Source organism: Lissotriton vulgaris, chromosome 8 (assembly GCF_964263255.1).
Source record: "Lissotriton vulgaris chromosome 8, aLisVul1.2, whole genome shotgun sequence".
Lineage (NCBI taxonomy): Eukaryota > Metazoa > Chordata > Amphibia > Caudata > Salamandridae > Lissotriton > Lissotriton vulgaris.
The window spans coordinates 1,506,273,594-1,506,291,088 of NC_141696.1; the positions used below are offsets into that span (position 1 = coordinate 1,506,273,594).

The 17,495-nt window shown below is 44.2% G+C and overlaps 1 protein-coding gene across 2 annotated transcripts in view; it reads right to left on the reverse strand.

Annotated features, from left to right (window-relative positions):
* Positions 1–767: 767 nt before the first annotated feature.
* GSK3B (glycogen synthase kinase 3 beta) overlaps positions 768–17,495 on the reverse strand; it is a 110,298-nt gene continuing 93,570 nt past the window's right edge. Inside the window, exons 3-4 of one of the 2 annotated variants that reach the window (XM_086935617.1) lie at positions 12,182–12,280; positions 768–7,800 (exon numbers count right to left, since the gene is read on the reverse strand). In XM_086935617.1, coding sequence (XP_086791743.1) covers positions 7,733–7,800; positions 12,182–12,280 — 167 coding nt within the window. In that variant the 3' untranslated portion in view covers positions 768–7,732. The remainder of the gene's footprint in view (positions 7,801–12,181; positions 12,281–17,495) is intronic. The other variant, XM_086935618.1, reaches the window with a different exon arrangement.

The following is a 17,495-nucleotide window of genomic DNA, read 5'->3' on the forward strand; positions in this document are numbered from 1 at the left end:
GCATGAGCTGTAAAATGTGTCTCGGGCCATTTTACATTCCCATAAATATTACATGAATAGTATTAGCACCATTCATTCCCATATTGTAAATACCTTTGCAAACTTATGTCAATGAGTGGCATTTTAAATAGGCCTGGGCGGAGTTCTGCTACACGGAACTCCGCAAAGTGCTGGAAAAAACTTTGCTGCACTCCGCGGAGTTCCGTGAGCTGCGGAGTGCGATAAGTTGTGCTGCTTTTACTTATTTACAGAGTTTGTCCTGCCCTGTAAATCAGCACGGACAGCACCACGTGCAGCTGAAGAGGGTGCTGCTTCCTTATGCCGCTCGAGCAGATGTTGTACTCATGCGGCAGCTTCCACAATTAGCGCGGAAGGTATCTCAACTTGAGCAGTAGTGACGTGCTGCGACCGCCTACGTTGAGAAATCTCGCCTGGAGGTGGTTTAACAAATGATTTTTCTGTGTTGCACTCATCAACTTAACATTAGCGAGCTGCGCAAGGGAGAAAACTTCGCTCTGCAGCCTTTCGTTGAGTTTTTTGGAACTCCATGCTCTGTGCTTAGTGGGCAAAACTCCATGAACTTCGCCGGCAGAGCAGAATCAGTCGGCCATCCCTAATTTTAAGGCTTTGATACTCAAGAGCTCCAAGTTTCACCAGTGCCCTCTGAAGTAGAAGCAAGATGTCGCCACAAGGATGAAGGAAATACTTCAATTTTCGTCTACCAAAAACAGTAAGCGTTGGTGTGGGAATGCACAGTCAGCACACAGTTCTTTTTTCTTACCATTTTTTTTATTTTGTTTTCAGGCTAGCCTACTTATTAATTAATGCAAATTACAGTACCAGTTAACTATTTTGGAACAGAGTCACACAGAGAACAAATGTATTTACAAAGGAGTGAGGAGGAATATAAAGGAGGGGCGATATGAAACATTAAGCAATACTTTTCACAAAAAAAAGTTTATATTCAAAATAAACAAAACATTCAGTCACAGGCATTCAAGTAGTAATGCTATACAGGATTTCTTTTCCTTTAATCAAGACAGATTCTTCCCCAAGTGTGTGCAATGGTTTGTATATAACCCACAATCATTTTTTTTATTTCGTTATTTTAATCTTTTCTGTTGGCATGGGGAGGGCAGGTGGCTACACAATCAAGTGAACCTTTTGCGATACAATAATGAACGGGCAATTTTTACAGGCAAGCAATAGAAAGAAGTTGATGAGAAGGCTATAGCAGACCTAAAATTCCTTGACCTGATGACAGACTTCCTGTTTTTGGTTTATTTTTTCCACCACGTAATTTTGCTTTTTTTTATTGCGTTTTTGTTTTGCAAAACTAAGATGCAAAGTTCACACAACATTTTTCAAACTTTTCTCTTCCTTTCTACCCATCCAGCCCACTCCCCCAAAGTCTCTGTACAATGAACAAATCCACAGCAAACATTTATATCATAAAGGCAGACCCCTCAAGTTGTATGTGTTGCTGTAATTTTACATTCAGCAACATAAGGAGTGGAAGAGGCCTACCAATAGGTGTTAAGAGACCTCCCTGAAGGGGAAATTCTGTTACTCTTTTCCTTAAAAATGTTTCTTTATAATGTAACATACCACAATGAGATTACTGGAAATGTTCCGTAAATTTACACAATGAATCTAATTCATATTTCTCTAGAAAGTCCTAAAAGGGACAGAGCTTGGATTTTAACCCAAACAGAAGGCATATAAATCATGCTGGAGAAGGCTATGTCTAGACGAGACTATTGGCTGGTGAATGGCTCAAGTCTGTGATAGCAACCTCCAGCTTACTGCCTTATGACCACTGTAAACTTTTTATTGACTACACTATACTTACTCTGAACCATGGAGTAGACAAAGCTTTAGAAAAAGAAACCTCCTGCTTTCAAACTCTTGCTTTATCTATTGTAATGGTGGCCAACCGAGTACTTTGCAATAATGGCAGATAAACTGTGGAAAGAGGGGGGCTGGATGTCGAACCTAGTCCTGGGGACTGGAAGGGACTATGCCACCCTGTTCAAAGGCTAACCAAATATTAGAAGTGGACACAGTACATGGTTTAAAATACTATTGCTCAAAAGATAATGCCCACCCTGCCATCACTGGCCACGACAAGAGGAGTGCTGCCTATATCATGGACGTGAGGTCTTGTAAACGGCTACCTTTGGCTTTTGTATGAACACAAATATTTATAATAGTTTTGATCTGAAGCACAGTCATTTAAGAACCATCCAGTACAAAATGAAAAAACAATCAAAAATGTCAAATATTTTAAAAAAAGAATTGAAAAATCTTGCTTACATTTAACTCTGAGCAATTACAAAATAATGGTTTAGATCAGGTTTGGGAAACAGAAAATGAGAGGGGATCTGGAGTGTTTACTATTCTGGTCATCCCTGGAGGCTTGTTTCATCAGACAAAATATTTGGCGATGTAACTGGAGTGTTGTGTAGTAAACGGAGCTGGAGGGAATGGCCTGGAAAGGGTCAGCTTGGGGCAGAGAAGACTTTAGTGAATGCAGGGAAGACAGCTTAAAGAACAATTGGACAAAAGCTACACTCACCACGTTTATATGGGTCTTTTGTGGCCCTACAAAGAAAGGCAAAGAGGAGCACAAGGGAAGTCACAGCTTCTTGAGCCATAGACATTTAACTGTTTGGGTAAAGTGATCCCTCAATGAACAATGCTTTCTTTTGAAGGAAGGCAAACTGCAAGTTGTTTCAGAAATCCGCCAAGGAGAGCCTCAAGAAAAACTCATTTTAAAACTTACTTACAGATATGCAAAAAGTGGGTAACAATCTGAAACCTGGACAAAAGTGACATGGTAAGTGAAATGGTTGACTGAAATATCTGAAGGTGGGTTACTTCTTCCTCAGACTGTTGGGTATGGCAGCAGCAAAAATCTGTCAGCGCAAATGTGATCTTGGACTCAGTGAACATATAGCCTTTCTGTAGGTGTTCGTCCAGAAGACAGCCATTACAAATTACACATGAGGGAGAGGGGAAATTAAAAATACAAAAACATCTTTTAAAACTAAAGAAAGCGAAGGCACTCCAAACTATATATAGATACACTGTACATTGCTTTCGCTATTGTTACAATAATACAGGGTGCAACCTACTGTACAAAGTTAAATTATATGTCTTTAAAAAAGCTCTTTTTATGTATCAGATAATAAAACTGTCCTGAATGGTAACTCCTTAATAACAGTTCCAGGGTCTGCATAATTATATACAAAGAAGAATAACAACAAAAGTGTAAATCCCCACAAATATTACATTAAGTAGTAAGACAAAATGTACACGCTTGAATTTGGTGGGGAGCTTTATATATTTACAAAGCACTGTTTCGTCTTTCTCTTATCAAGGACCCACACAGAGGCGGTATAAAATAATTTGCTGGTCCCTGGTAGAGAGAGAGAGACAGGATAACCTTTACACCAACACCTCAAGCAAAATTAAAGCCTTACAACTCTGCTTCTGAGAAAAAAAGCTTCCTAAAATCGTACACAAGTGACATTTATAACAAAGTTGGCTATACAGTGAAACCTGTACTTGAGATCATGTCTTCACAACATGTACAATGACACAGACCACTTCAATAAATAATCCAGAGATAGCATGTCACAAAAGGCTTACCGGATTCTAAAAACACCTGCAGAACACACCATACATGACAGGACCCATGCAAGCAGAGCTCACACTTGACTTTAAATCGCTGGCGAATTATGAATCCAGTAAAAGCGCAACCCCTGTGAAAACAATCCTTATTACGGAGACTCCTTGTAAGTAGAAGGCCATAGATACAAAAACATCTGCCAACAAAGACGTATCTACAGAGTTTATTAGAATGAGACTGCCAACAAAAGACATACTCTGAGAAAAATATACCTGCCTATGCAGACCGACCCACGCTAGACACCTGAACGCCAACACCACTCCTGGCCATATAAGGACACTTGGCTAAGGCGGATGGTTGGTGGAAAGAATAATAGACAATAGAGTGAACATTGTATTTGCGCTTCACAGATTTTCAGCTGTATTTGGTAGAGCAAAATAACACCAATGAACGGAATACTAGTATGTGATCTGAAAGAGCGAATGTACGTGCAGAAAAACCCATTACTCATGAAAGAAATCGGTCTCCTGCCTATCTGTACTGTGCTACTGTCTTAGGCACACAGACACCAAATCTAATATACTTCAATGACCGCTTTGCGTAGCTAAATATTCACATCGCACAGGAACCTCTTCTTTGTGCTCCAGAAATCCAGGACACAAGGCTGATGACACAATTACCACTAAATGAACAAACAATACACCTTCAGCAAGCAACACTGCCTGTGTGCAAGATAAACTCTATCACCCTTTGTCAGCATTAACATTAGAAGGGACTGAGAGCACGGGCTCGGTCCACAGAAAGCAGCAGTTAAATGAAGATGTAGTACCTTAAGTAAAACATAAAACAAACGCAAACACAAACTGCACGTCTACAACTTTATCACTGCACTTTAGCAAGGCTCAGCAGGCAATAAGGTAATACTCTACAGAGATGCGCATACTTCATTGGCAAGGGACAGGGGCATGTCACCATGGGCTTCCGATAGTGTACCAGCCAAATTCTGCCTTTTTGATTGCCACCAGAACAATCGCTACTGGAAATAGAACCTACTGCAATTCTCTAGGGGTTAGAAACGAGACAAAACGAATGAAAAGTGTAACTAGGAAACCTGGCCTCGTCGAATATTGGAATTGTCAGGTGCGGCACTGCCCACTGTCTCTGTATTAGATAAGGACACACGAAGCCTTTAGGATCAAACGTCAATTAGAGCTTGGACAAGGTATCTCCCTAGGCACCTCCTGATGTGTGCAGGAATGCATGAAGCTAACCAATCAAGTGAAGAGGAGGGCCTCCCTGAATGGTAGCTCTCCGCTAACCTAAGGTGGGATGAACTACTTTGGCTGTGGACTACTGGCCAAGAGATTTTAGTTACTGTGATACAGTCATCTTCTGCTTACCACTATGAACAAGCAATACAACTCAAAATCACGGAAACAAAGTCAAAATAAAAGTACTGGTTCGGTAAGCTACAAGACACCATCCACCAGACGGAATTCATTCCAGCACACTCTAAAAACAACTGGCAAATTAGAAATGGTTTTAATGTTGAAACAACAATCAAAATGTGCTTAGGTCAAAGAGTATAAACCTGTAAAAAGTTGATCTTTAGGACTACACTGTAGTTGTGACAGTGAAGTCATAAATATCAGCATTTTAGCATTTCACACTGGGATTTCTAGGAGAGTACTCTGGGACAAACAAATCATAGCCTGGCAGAACACCAGACGTTTTCTCAAATAAATTAGATTAGCTATATAAGGCCCTCCGCTACTGGAGTCACAAAAGGGGGCATAGTTACTACATACATAAATATGTATATATATGTATGCCTTTTTTGCAAACAAATCCATAAAAGCCATCAAGATACATAAGTGTTTATATTGTAAAGATGCATATATTTTTATTCTACCAATGACAGATTTGCGCAAGACAATATTTCACATGCAGCAATAAATAAAAGTCATAAAAACAAGGGTGATGATAAAGTGAAATTAAATACAAATTCTGAATTTAATTTAAAATTCAACAATGTATATGTAATTTGCAAGCCTACCTTCCAAATGTTATCAATAAAAAACATTTAACATAAAAGAAGCCTGTAGAGTTACAGTTCACATTGTAAAAACCGAGGAATTGACCAAGCAGCGGAGGCACATTTCACAAAGTGCTTTGTGGTTGGTTAGCACACTGCCCTCTGTTGGACACAAAGTATCAAAATTGAATTTGATGGCCAATTATCTTTCAGCACAGCAGCTTGAACTTGGGATTGATGTTTGCTACTTAACGCCTGGCTGTTTGAGCAGTAGATGGCATTGGTACGTTAGGATAATCGGTGATAGAGAACCGTCCCTGATGCCTTCATACAAGGACTACAAGACAACCTTGGGACTGAGAGAACCAGTGCCACCACAAAAATATCAGCCCCCATGCCTGCATCAGTGGACAGCCAAGCTTGTATCCGAAGATGATCCTTAGTTTAACAACTTAATCCAGAAGCTGTTAGCTAAGTGACACCTAAAATGAAATGGCCTATACTGCAAAACTCCTGACACCTACCCTGGCTGGTCAGTGTATAACCAGGAACTGCAAGCCTAGTGCTGCCAGGTGACGATTCTCTTCTTAGGCTGTACATTACAGGTCCTGACACCAATACCAAGAGAGCGCACAACCTGGACTGTACAGCAAGGCTGCTGAATTGTAGACAGAGCGAACAAGCTGTAGACATAGACTGCACAGCTATAAGTCCATCCAAGATGAATATAGAGACCAAACATGTTTGTCAAGAATCACACAGTTTAGGACTTGTATATCTAAACACTGCTTCGAAATGTTCAGACAAGCTAGTACTGTTCTCAAAGAGCCAGTGGGTTAAAAGTTTGGAGTAGGCTATTTCCTAAAGTTCGCTACAACAGAATGGCAAATGAGAGAATGAGGTTTGCTCTGTAAAGAGCTCCATAAATGTCTTGACATGCTTACATATCTATGGAATAAACGTATATTGGAGTATATAAAACAAGCAATGGGGACAATGTGGTACATGATGGTATTTCAAAGAAAAAGCATTTACAGTGGAGAACCTTGATAGTATGAGGTGGCATAATCCAGGTGTTTGTGGTCCAGTATTGACGATAACTTTAAAAATGAATAAAAGGTGTTATACAGACAACCGCAGGTTGCAGTACGCCTTCATTGCAACCACAGCAGGCCACTGGATAACAACATGCTAACAAAGACCTCATTGATGAGCAAGGCTATCCTGACAAATTACATTTAGAAGTTGGTTTCTCCACCCATCTCCGTCATAACGGCAAATCCCTGCTGGAAGGTGTTTAGGTCAATCACCAACATCTCCAAGCTTAGTGCCTCAAGCTGGAGGCATCATGTGTTCCATTTCATGACTCTTCTCATCTTCATTTCTCACCCAGCCCCATTCGCATTGAGAAAGAGAACTACCCACATTGGAAAATGACTGCTTTTTCACCCCATCTGTGCTTTTTATTATTTGTCGAACGCCCAAATGTCGTACTGTGCATGGACAAAAGGGACTGAGACTTCATTTTGGGAAAAGGCAAAAAGAGAGGTTAAAAACAGCTTCAGGTAAAATCGGCAAGTGTGTCTGTGTTTCTCTTTGCTGGGAATGGTGGACTAAGGGGGAGGTGAGCATGAGACAGAACCGCCAGAGTCCACTGCCACTTACCCTCCGTGTAAGGATTGTCTCAGGAGAAAAGCATATGGCCTGGCACTTGTTCCTCTTTGGCTCCAACCCCGACTTTGTCCTCCCCCCTCCACTCACATCAACATCCCCACAGATTCAGCATACAACAAAGCTGGCTTGTATTTATACATATTTTACAAGGTTAAATAATAATAACAACAATAATAATAATCTGTTTTCTTAAAAAAAAAAATTGAACCACTAAAATGAACAGGAAGGGGGATTTTTTTTCTCCATTTTTTCAGTTTTGCTTTTTAAATATTTGCTCTCAAAACGTGACCAGTGTTGCTGAGAGAGACTCCAAACTGGCCTTGCCCCACCCTCCAGTCCTTCCAATCCCCGTCCCTCCCTCTGATGTGCAGCTGCGGTTCTGGATGGAATCAAGTTGAGTTTGAGGCGGATGCTGAAGCGGTGTTGTTAGTCTGACCACGGTCAACTGTATTTGAATCTGTAAAATGAAAAAAATGATTAACAATATTTATAAGAACAAATGTAAAAAAACACATTTTCAGGCACTGCTAATGCGTGTTAATGTACATTTATTTGATTTGCCTACATCAAACCGTAAGCAACCAAAATTACCAATTCAAATGGTTGGATGCGTCAGTCACCAGATGGGAGGCAGTCACACTCATCCTGCTCATGATATGTGCCTTATAGACTATATTTTCCAATACAAGCAGAGGCGGACAGCAATGTGGTTTGTACATTGTGGTCTTATTCGCATTTAACAGTAATTTTCTATTATTTGCTGAATTGACTATTGTGATAGGTCATGGTCTAGTACTTTACAAGGCTCCTTTCTTTAAACATTAAAAACAGAACTGTGACACCATTCTTTAGTGGTGGAAAAAGCCTTTTAACTTGTTTGGCAGAATTTCCAGAGGCGTTTGTTGACTGACGTCAAGAATTCTCCTTTGAAAGTGGAGACACCTCATGGCATGGGTGATTTGTTTTTGCATAGTGTAGGAAGGTGGATACCTGACTATGGTTGCCCCCAACTTTTTTGCCTGGTGTTTTGCTGGTTTTCCGACTTAGTTGACCTGGGGCCCTGCCAATCAGGACCCCAGGCCTACTGCTCTCTCTCTAAAATGGATTCCATGTACCTTAGGTACATTTCCAATTGGTACTGGGCCACCTTATCAGACCCTGTAACTCAGGGCATAGGTGTACCCAGGGCCTACCAGGGGCTGAAGCATGTATTATGCCACCCCTGGATGGCCATCTAAATCTGACACAACTGGCTGCACGACAGCTGGGGCAAGGTGGTGTAATCACCCTTTGCTTTAGATATAGTATACCTATATCCAACCCTAAAAATGGACACACAGATTCCTATCAGTCACTCCTATGGCAGGCCTTGACAATCCTGAAGGCAGAGTGCTTGGAATCGTGTGAGATGGTGCTCTGGCATGAGCTGAGCCCGTTTGCAGCTTGCGGAACCAAGTCCTAATAGCTGTTCCATGATAACGCATACCATGTACTCTTAAGTGCATTATAATCCTCGCGGTTATATGCCAACTCTGGTATCGCTTTATCAAAACATGTCGAGTAAGGTGTCATACGAATTGGAATACTAACCCCTCGCCAATTCTGGCGACGGGGTTAGCATTCCACCCTTCTAGAGGGACACGACATGTATGTAACTGTGAACCCCGGTTAAAGTTAACTCAAGCCTCAGCATCACAAAATGGATGCTGCCACCACAGACACGAGTCTGACCCCCTGCAGCTGGGAGTCCTTCCAGCGAGGGGAGCTTGGACAAAGGGTTTCCTGTCAGGGGCGCTGCTAGCACCATCCCAGACAGGGTTTTGTGTACCCTGGGTAGGCAGGGCTTTACAGGAAGGTGACTGCAAGTGGCACCCCGGTGCTCACTACGCATCTGCCGGCTAGAACCAGTTCCAGGGGCACACCAGCCCCTGGCCTGGGGAAAGTCCGGCATGGGAGAGGGGTGTAACCACCCCCCTTCCTGGTCCCACCCCAGGGGCAGGACCTAGTCGTGTACCCACCCCTTTCTTTAGGATAAAGGCAGGAGCGGGGACCCTTCCAAATTAGATCATCTTCGATTCAAGAAACTACTTTCTACGAAAGGAACTCTCGACTCTTCTCAAGATTTCTCCCTTGTGGCTAAGGAGTAGTCACCCTGCATCCGCAGGCACCATCTAAGAACTCTGCGGTTTGCTGCACGTCCTTCCTCCGGAATCCGACTGACCAGCTCGACGAGACCCGGCTTCCCTGGCACCTCTGACCTCTACCTACCTCTACAGCTAAGCTGAGAACCGTAGGTGCGACGAGACCTCGAGGGACCGGCCATCATCAGAACTGCACGACTTCTATCCAGCACGACCGCCGAGGGATCCTCTGGTGAGTGCTTTGGGGTCCGAGAAGCCCCGACCCTGAGCAGCTCCAGCACCGAAGTCCAGCCCCCCAGCATCTCCACGATCTGCGTGGCGCCCTTCTGCTTTTTGGCTGCTCACCGCGTTGTCTGGCTACTAGCCCGCTGGCTTGTGGCCTTCCCGACGACGATCAACGACAACTCTGCTGGTCTGGTTGCTCCAGACTGGCCCTTGCTCCCTTCCAAAAGAGGAGCACCCCGGACCCTCCTGGTCCACTCCAGACGCCATTTTAGGTCCACCGCGTGGGCTTGAATTTGCCAAGACTTGTTGCCCCAATCCTGGGTCCAGCGACGTCGACAGCATCAACCATCGTGGGACAGCTCGCACCTCCATCATGGTCGCCGACAACGCCTCCTGGTCCGTGAGACTGCAGAGCCCAGCGTCGCCCACTCACCTGGTCGAGGTGACTTCGCCCGGTGCCATCCTGGTGCCCACACAATCACTGGCTAGTGATTAAGAACTTGGTCCCCTCTGCTTTCAGGTGTCATCCATCTTCGATCCAGGCTTGGATCACTCGAACAATCTTCACTGGTCGCCTGCCAGCAACTTCTTTCTTCAGGCTCCTGGTTCGTCAACGAGGATTCCCGACGTCTTTTCAGACCTATGCAGCTGCAGCCCCTGGGCTAGGTAACTTCGGCATTTCGGTGCCCCAGCATAGCCTCACTATCCAAGGGTCCAGATCCACTTTCGTTTTCAACCTACCTAGTCGGGTTCGCCCGAGAACACTAACTTTTGCTTTTACTAGCCTCCATAGACTTTGTCCTGCATCCCGTGTGAGAGTGCACACTCTGCACCGAGTCCCCTAGGCCTCCTACTAGTAATCTGAAGGTTCAGTAACGTAGTCCTAGCGATTCCAAAGCCTATTAGTCAAGTACTTACCTGCTAGTAATTTCGCATTCCACTTTCATAGTATATGGTTTTTCGTGCCCCTCGGGCATTTGTGTAAATTGTGCAACTTAAAGTATTTTCGTAAGAGTTTTGTTGTGTGCTTAGTACCCTGTCCTCATAAAGAGTACAGGGCTGTTGTGATCTAAATAAATACACTGTTTATTTTCATAACACTTGTGTGGTGTCCTTTCACTTGGTGTTCAAGGGGTATATGTGATGGTATAACAGCTGGCTTAACACGCCCTCTAGAGTTTAGCCCGAAGACTGCTCGTATCCATGCTACTAGGATAGCTGGTCTAGAAGGTTCACTTACAACCAATCATCAATAAAGGTTGTTTGGACTGATTCAAAGTGCTCACTAGTATAGTGAACATTATATATCAGGCCAACTTCTCACACATAAGAGCTGCTGTGAGTACCTGCGGATGTGGGCCATCAGGCAAACATCAGTGCTTTCTGCAGAAGCTTTGTGCTGACCAGACGGTTTGCTTGCCATACTGGAAAAATAAGGGTTTTAGTTTCTGAATAGTATTTCAGCATTTAAAACCAGGGGAAGACGGCAGAGCTAACATGCGGTTGTATCAGCAATAGACAGAGCGATAGGACCCCCAGAATATCGCCTTTGTTGAAGTCTCAATACACATCTAGCAATTAGGCTACGGATTCTAGTACTCGAAATTAATTATTGCCTGCTCTTAGCGTCCTTTAAGGAACTCTGTTTTAGGGTTCGGAGGTATGTTTAGCATATTCAACTGCTAGAAAGTGGAGTCTTCTGTTTTGCTCTTGAATGCAGAGACTGCTCCCTGAAGGTACTGGATGTTATCAAACCAGCCGTGAGCATATGTTGGACCTTAAGTAAGAGCTAATCCAAGTTTGATCGTACTTGGGTAGGTCGCACAATTACAGTAGTATTCACTAGCTGTTACCAAGAGTAATATGCACCAATTCAGGCAGCGATTATAAACGAGTTATATCAGGAGTGTAGCCTGGCTAACAGGATATATAGTAAATAGTATTAGACCAGCGGTTTTTCCAAAGGAAACACGTTCTGTTAACAGGAGGTCAGTGGCTTTTATTACAGATCTACCGGATGGCCGTATGCACAAATGATGGGCTAGGGGTTTGATTATATTTCCATTATTTCTAGCCTCTACAACAACCTACAGGTACAGATATTACAAGTTAGGAGAATCTTCTTAAACGCACTGAACATTACAAATATGTTTTGCAAATACGAGTCACCTGCTGAGAGCTTTCTTGTCAATTCTTCCTTTTGAATGAAGTTTTCTTTCAGTGACCGTTTTGTAGAAAGGGGAAGTAAAGAGATTGCTGTTCTAGTGCATGGGTATTACATGTAGCAGCCTCCTTCTGCATGGTTAGATACATTGTGTGTTTCATTGTGGTACTCTGATGGAACCCTAACGTAGGTAGTGGAGGGAAAGTAAATGTTGGGCTATTCTTAATGCAATCTCAGCTAAAGACACAGAAGACAAACGTGTGTCAGCTCTTGTCGCACTTAATAGAAAGGGAAATCACAAATCTTACCAGATGTTGCTGTAGCATTCGTAGGGGTTGAAGCAGCAGCTTGATTCCGGGTATGGGCAGGGATCAGGATGGAGTGCAGAGAGGGGTTGCTTGATAGCTCTGGGAAAGAGACAACACAGTACAGACCTATTAGCTTGCTATTAATGCACAGAGAGTAGATTAAAAAGAAATATAAAGAGACATGAGCACTAATGTGGGGCGCCATGGTGGAGAGTTTAGGACCAAATCTAAAACTGGTCTGGTTCACCTTCTTGAGTCGTGTGTCCATTATTAATCACTGTTGTGCAATAAATATCTTACATTCCTCTGTGTTAGGCGTAAGGCAGCTCGCCCACACTACCACTCATAGTGCACTTTGGGTTTTACATTGAGCTCTGTACACTTTAGGGAGACCCCTGGACTCTGTGCACGGTATTACCACCTAGTGGCAATATCATATACAGAGCCAGCTTCCTACATAGGTGGTGCATGCAGCGTGGGGTACGAGACTTTGACATTTGTTGTACCACTTGATTGATAATGGATTTCACTGAAAAAATTTGAACATTGTTTTTCGAGAGAATTTTCTTTTATCAATTGTCGATTTCCCCCCAAATTTATTAAAAATAGTGTTTGGGCCTTGGTTAAGTCAAACCACTGTTTTAGAAACTTAAAAGACTGTAAAGTAGTTAGGCCTTAGAAATACTTCGTTTTTTCAAACCCGCTTACTTTAAACACCATGACTGATACTGCCGGAAGGGCCATCCAGTAGCTCAACCTGGGTCCCTATGCACATTTTAAAGTTTCTCAACTTAAAGATTTGAGCAAAGCATGGAAACTTTCCATGAGTCCGAAACCAAATAAAGCTCATCTCCTTAGTTGCTGGCAAATAGTGACAAGGTCCTGGCAAACAGAAGTTCCCCCAATGGAAAAGAAGAAAAAGAAGAAGAGGAGGGGGAGGGAAGGGGGTGGGGGGAGTCACTGCTTTCACCACTTCCCCCTCAGATAGCAACACCGGTGGTGGTAGTGACCTCTGTAGTGTACCAGATGAAGCAGGCCTTAAAGATGCAGATCTTGAGAAACTGGCTAAGGGGATAGCTCTAGAAGCCAAATTCCTAGCCATAGAAAAAGAAAGAACGGAGATAGGCCTAGGTCCCATCTCTGGTGGCAGCAAAATAATAAATAGCGAGGTAGACTTTGACTCCAAAATCCCCAAAGGGATTGTCCCTAAATATTTAGACGGTGATGATACACAAAGTGGTTCACTGCATTTAAGAGCCTGTCTGAGTAGACAAGTTCACAGGAAGCTGTGGAGTGCTATCCTGGGAAATGATCTCAGGGAAGTGCAGGGATAGGCTCCTGACACTTAATGAGAAAGAGGCTACATCCTATGACCTCTTGAAGGGTACTCTCATTGAGGTCTTTGGATTCAACACTGAGGAGTATAGCATCAGATTCAAGGAGGCCAAGAAAACCCAAGGCCGCCCAATCCCAGCCTTTTGTACGCGGACGACGCTGTTCTTATGTCGCGTACTCAAGTGGGTCTACAGCGTGTGGTTGACCGCTTTTCCCGCTTTATGAACGAGCTGGGCCTAAAAGTCAATACATCAAAAACATTCACTATGTATTGTGGTAGGCAATGTAAACCTAAGAGGTCAATATTTATAGCAGGACAGAAGAAATGCGTTACTTACCTGTAACTGCAGTTATCCAGTATTGGTATCTTTCATAGATTCACATGCCTGAATCATTCCCCGTCGTCTGGGTGGGAGTCCCCGGTAAATAAAGAAAGTAATGTCATAAAGACATGTACATAACAATAGGCCAGAGGCCTCTCATAAGTAACATATCCATGTCCTTTTGTAAAAAGGACTGAACTTTGGCCAAGAGCCAATCAGATCTCACCACCCTCTAGAACCTTCCTGGAAGGAGCCCTAGTCCCTCAGATTTTCGTAAGCACAGTGCTAAATAGTACCTACTGAGAGAACTAAGGTGAGCCCTTCCAGGGGAGGTGGGTGGGTTGCATGTGAATCTATGAAAGATACCAATACTGGATAACTGCAGTTACAGGTAAGTAACACATTTCTTATCCAGTATTATGGGTATCTTTCATAGATTCACATGCCTGAATCAGAGTAACGAGCAATATCCAGCACATTTCGTAAGGTACAACATGTAAAATCACACGATATAAGAATACCATTTGTGAAACAGAACAAGTACCTCAAAACAATGAAATAAAGAAATGTGCAAGAATGCAGTAGGAAGGTGGGATGAAAGAGAAGGCTCACCTCTAGTGAAATAGATGACGAAGTACTGCTTGACCCACAGCTGCATCGGTGTTGTAGTGTAGTTCCTAGTTTCCCACTAGGCCCTGCGCATTGGAATAACATAAACAGTAGTATCGACGTGGAACTGACCCCCCACTCAAAGCCCTCGACCCCAAAGAAGCTGAAACTAAATGCAATAACCAAGCCACCTTCTTCGATGAGAAGATTCAAAAAATTCTTCTCACTATACCCCCCCCCCCTATACAGACCCAAATAGAGCAGGATCTTACCATCACCTCCGCTAATCCTTCCCTGCCGTCTGCGTACCCCCAACCCTACCTGGACGCCTTCGGCCCTGTAACTACGGAAGAGGTAGAAGCAACCCTGACCTCAATCAAAAGTGGATCCCCCCTCGATCCGGCCCCCCTCCGCTTCTTAAAAAAAGTATCGAACACCATCATCCCTCCCCTCACGGCCCTGATCAACTCCTCTCTTTCGGAGGGCATAGTCCCCCCTAGCTGGAAAGCAGCAGCAGTCAAAGGTCTGCTAAAAAAACCCTCTTTAGATCCGGAAGACCTCGCCAACTACAGGCCCATCTCCCTCCTACCTGGAAACAGCAAAATCGCGGAGAAGTTGGTTAACAAGCAACTATCACTCTATCTTGAGAGTAACAACCTCCTAGGGGTCTCCCAGACAGGATTCCGTCCCGGTCAGGGCACGGACATCGCTCTCCTGGCAGCAGTGGAGAAGGCCAGAAGCATTCTGGACACGGGAGGATCAGTGGCAGTGATCCTCCTAGACCTCAGTGCGGCCTTCGACACTGTGGACCACCCTACCCTTATTCACCGACTGGGAGAAGTCGGAATAAAAGGTTCGGCCCTGAAGTGGCTCGAATCATTCTTATCAGGACGTTCCTTCCAGGTGCGGGAAAATGACAGCCACTCACCTACCATCCCCCTCCGGTGTGGAGTACCGCAGGGCTCATCCTTGAGCCCTACGTTGTTCAACGTATACATGGCCCCACTGGAGAAGAGGGTCAGCTCGTTTGGCGTGTCAATTATCAATTACGCCGACGACACTCAGTTGATCGTAACCCTCTCACACCCCCACCACGCCCCTTCTGACCTCCACAGCTGCCTGTCCGAAGTCCACCGATGGATGAATCTATCCTCGCTGAAACTAAACGGTTCCAAGACCGAGATACTCCTGATGGGCCACAAGGAACCATCTCTGCCATCTCACCTCTGGCCTAGCTGCCTAGGTGACCCCCCCGCTCCCAAGGAAGAGGTCAAGAGCCTCGGGGTATGGATCGAGAAGGATATGAGCTTTAGGACCCAGGCTAATAAGACAGCAGGAACTTGTTTCGGGTTACTCAGAGCCTGCAGGAAGATCTTCCCCCTGCTCCCCGACACCGCAAGAAGGCTTCTCATTCAGGGTCTAATCCTGGCAAGATTAGATTACTGCAACGCCATCTACCTGGGAGCTCCTGAAGCCACCATGAACACACTGCAAAAAGTCCAAAATGCCGCCGCCCGCCTACTCACAGGAACACCAGGAAGATCCTCCGCCAAACCGGCTCTTAAATCCCTCCACTGGCTCCCAGTGAGAGAGAGGGTCATCTTTAAGGCCCTCTGCTTGGCCCACAAAACCCTCAACAACAACGGCCCCCCTCTTCTCAAGGAAATCTTAAATCCCTATAAATCGAAAAGAGATCTTCGATCCAGTACAGAAAATTTCATCTCGGCTCCCAGAGTCAAAAAAGCCAAGACTGGCGGCCGTCGGTTTTCGGTCCACACTGCTAAACATTGGAACCTTCTCCCACGAAGACTCAGGACAGAATCGAACTACCTCCAGTTCAGAAAATCCCTTAAGACCTCCCTTTTCCCCCAAACAAACACACCAGACGGCAGAAACCCTGGAAGAAGCAGGTCAGCGCTGGGATGCTCTTTGAGTTACTACGCGCTTAACAAAACCATTAAATAATAATAATAATAAAATAATAATAAAATAATAATATTCCAGGCCTCCACTGACTATGCTAAACTTAATTGGGTTGTGTTACCAACTAGCTCAGAGGTCACTGGAAACTTTCTTCTCTGCATAGGAAGTGATCAGCTTCCTTGGCACAGACAAGAAGGGATTCAGTTTTCCAACAACCGTGCAACATGACAACTTTGCTCCTCAGATCAAGAGTCGATCTCTAGGGTCGTGTGAAACAATAGACATAGATTTCACTCAGTCAGTCTAGTGCAGTTTACTTTCACGAGATGTAGAGAATAGAGAGACGGGCGTGTATCAATAAAGGTTAACATTTATTGAACAGTCTTTCTTCTCATACAAGAGAAATGAATTGCCACAATTGCAATAACTGTTATTATAAAAAGTACGTACAGTAAGATAAGAATTGCGAAATAGAACTGTAAAAGCATTGATATGGTTTCTTAGCCATACAATGGTTTAAAAGTAATAAAACATATATACAGTCATATATACATTAGGCTAACATACTCAACTGGTGCTTCTAACTAAGCCTACCCCAGTGTGCCTGACCTAAGCCTAACACGTGAGAAGGGGGAGTAAGTAAGTAGCTTAAGTTAAGTTGGTTTTGCCAAGGTTTGTTTCAAGAATTCTCGTCTAAGGGTTTAGTCAACACCATACCTCTGAATAGAATGATGGAGGATTGGTATCTCCTTCAGGGGTCTCTCTCGATATCCCAGTCACCCGCGAGGGTAAACCGGAAGCGCCGGGACTGGATTTCTCTGCACGAGAAAGGCAGCGGCTTCTCTCAGCGCGTCGAGGAAGGAGGGGTGACAGCGTCCGCGGGCAGCTGGGCTGGATGTCTTCGCAGAGGACGGCTGCACGGCTCCTCAAGCGTACTGCACCATAGATCGCGCTTTAGCGGCGATAATGGTAATCAGTAGCTTCACCACCACAGGATAGCAGGCTGCAGCGACAGAGTGCTAGTTTTTACCAACACGGGGTCTTGCAGGCAGCTGGCATCAGCAACAGGCAACAAACTCACAGCTCGTATTTCTCATTGCTTAAGGCAACGTTGGTAATATTTA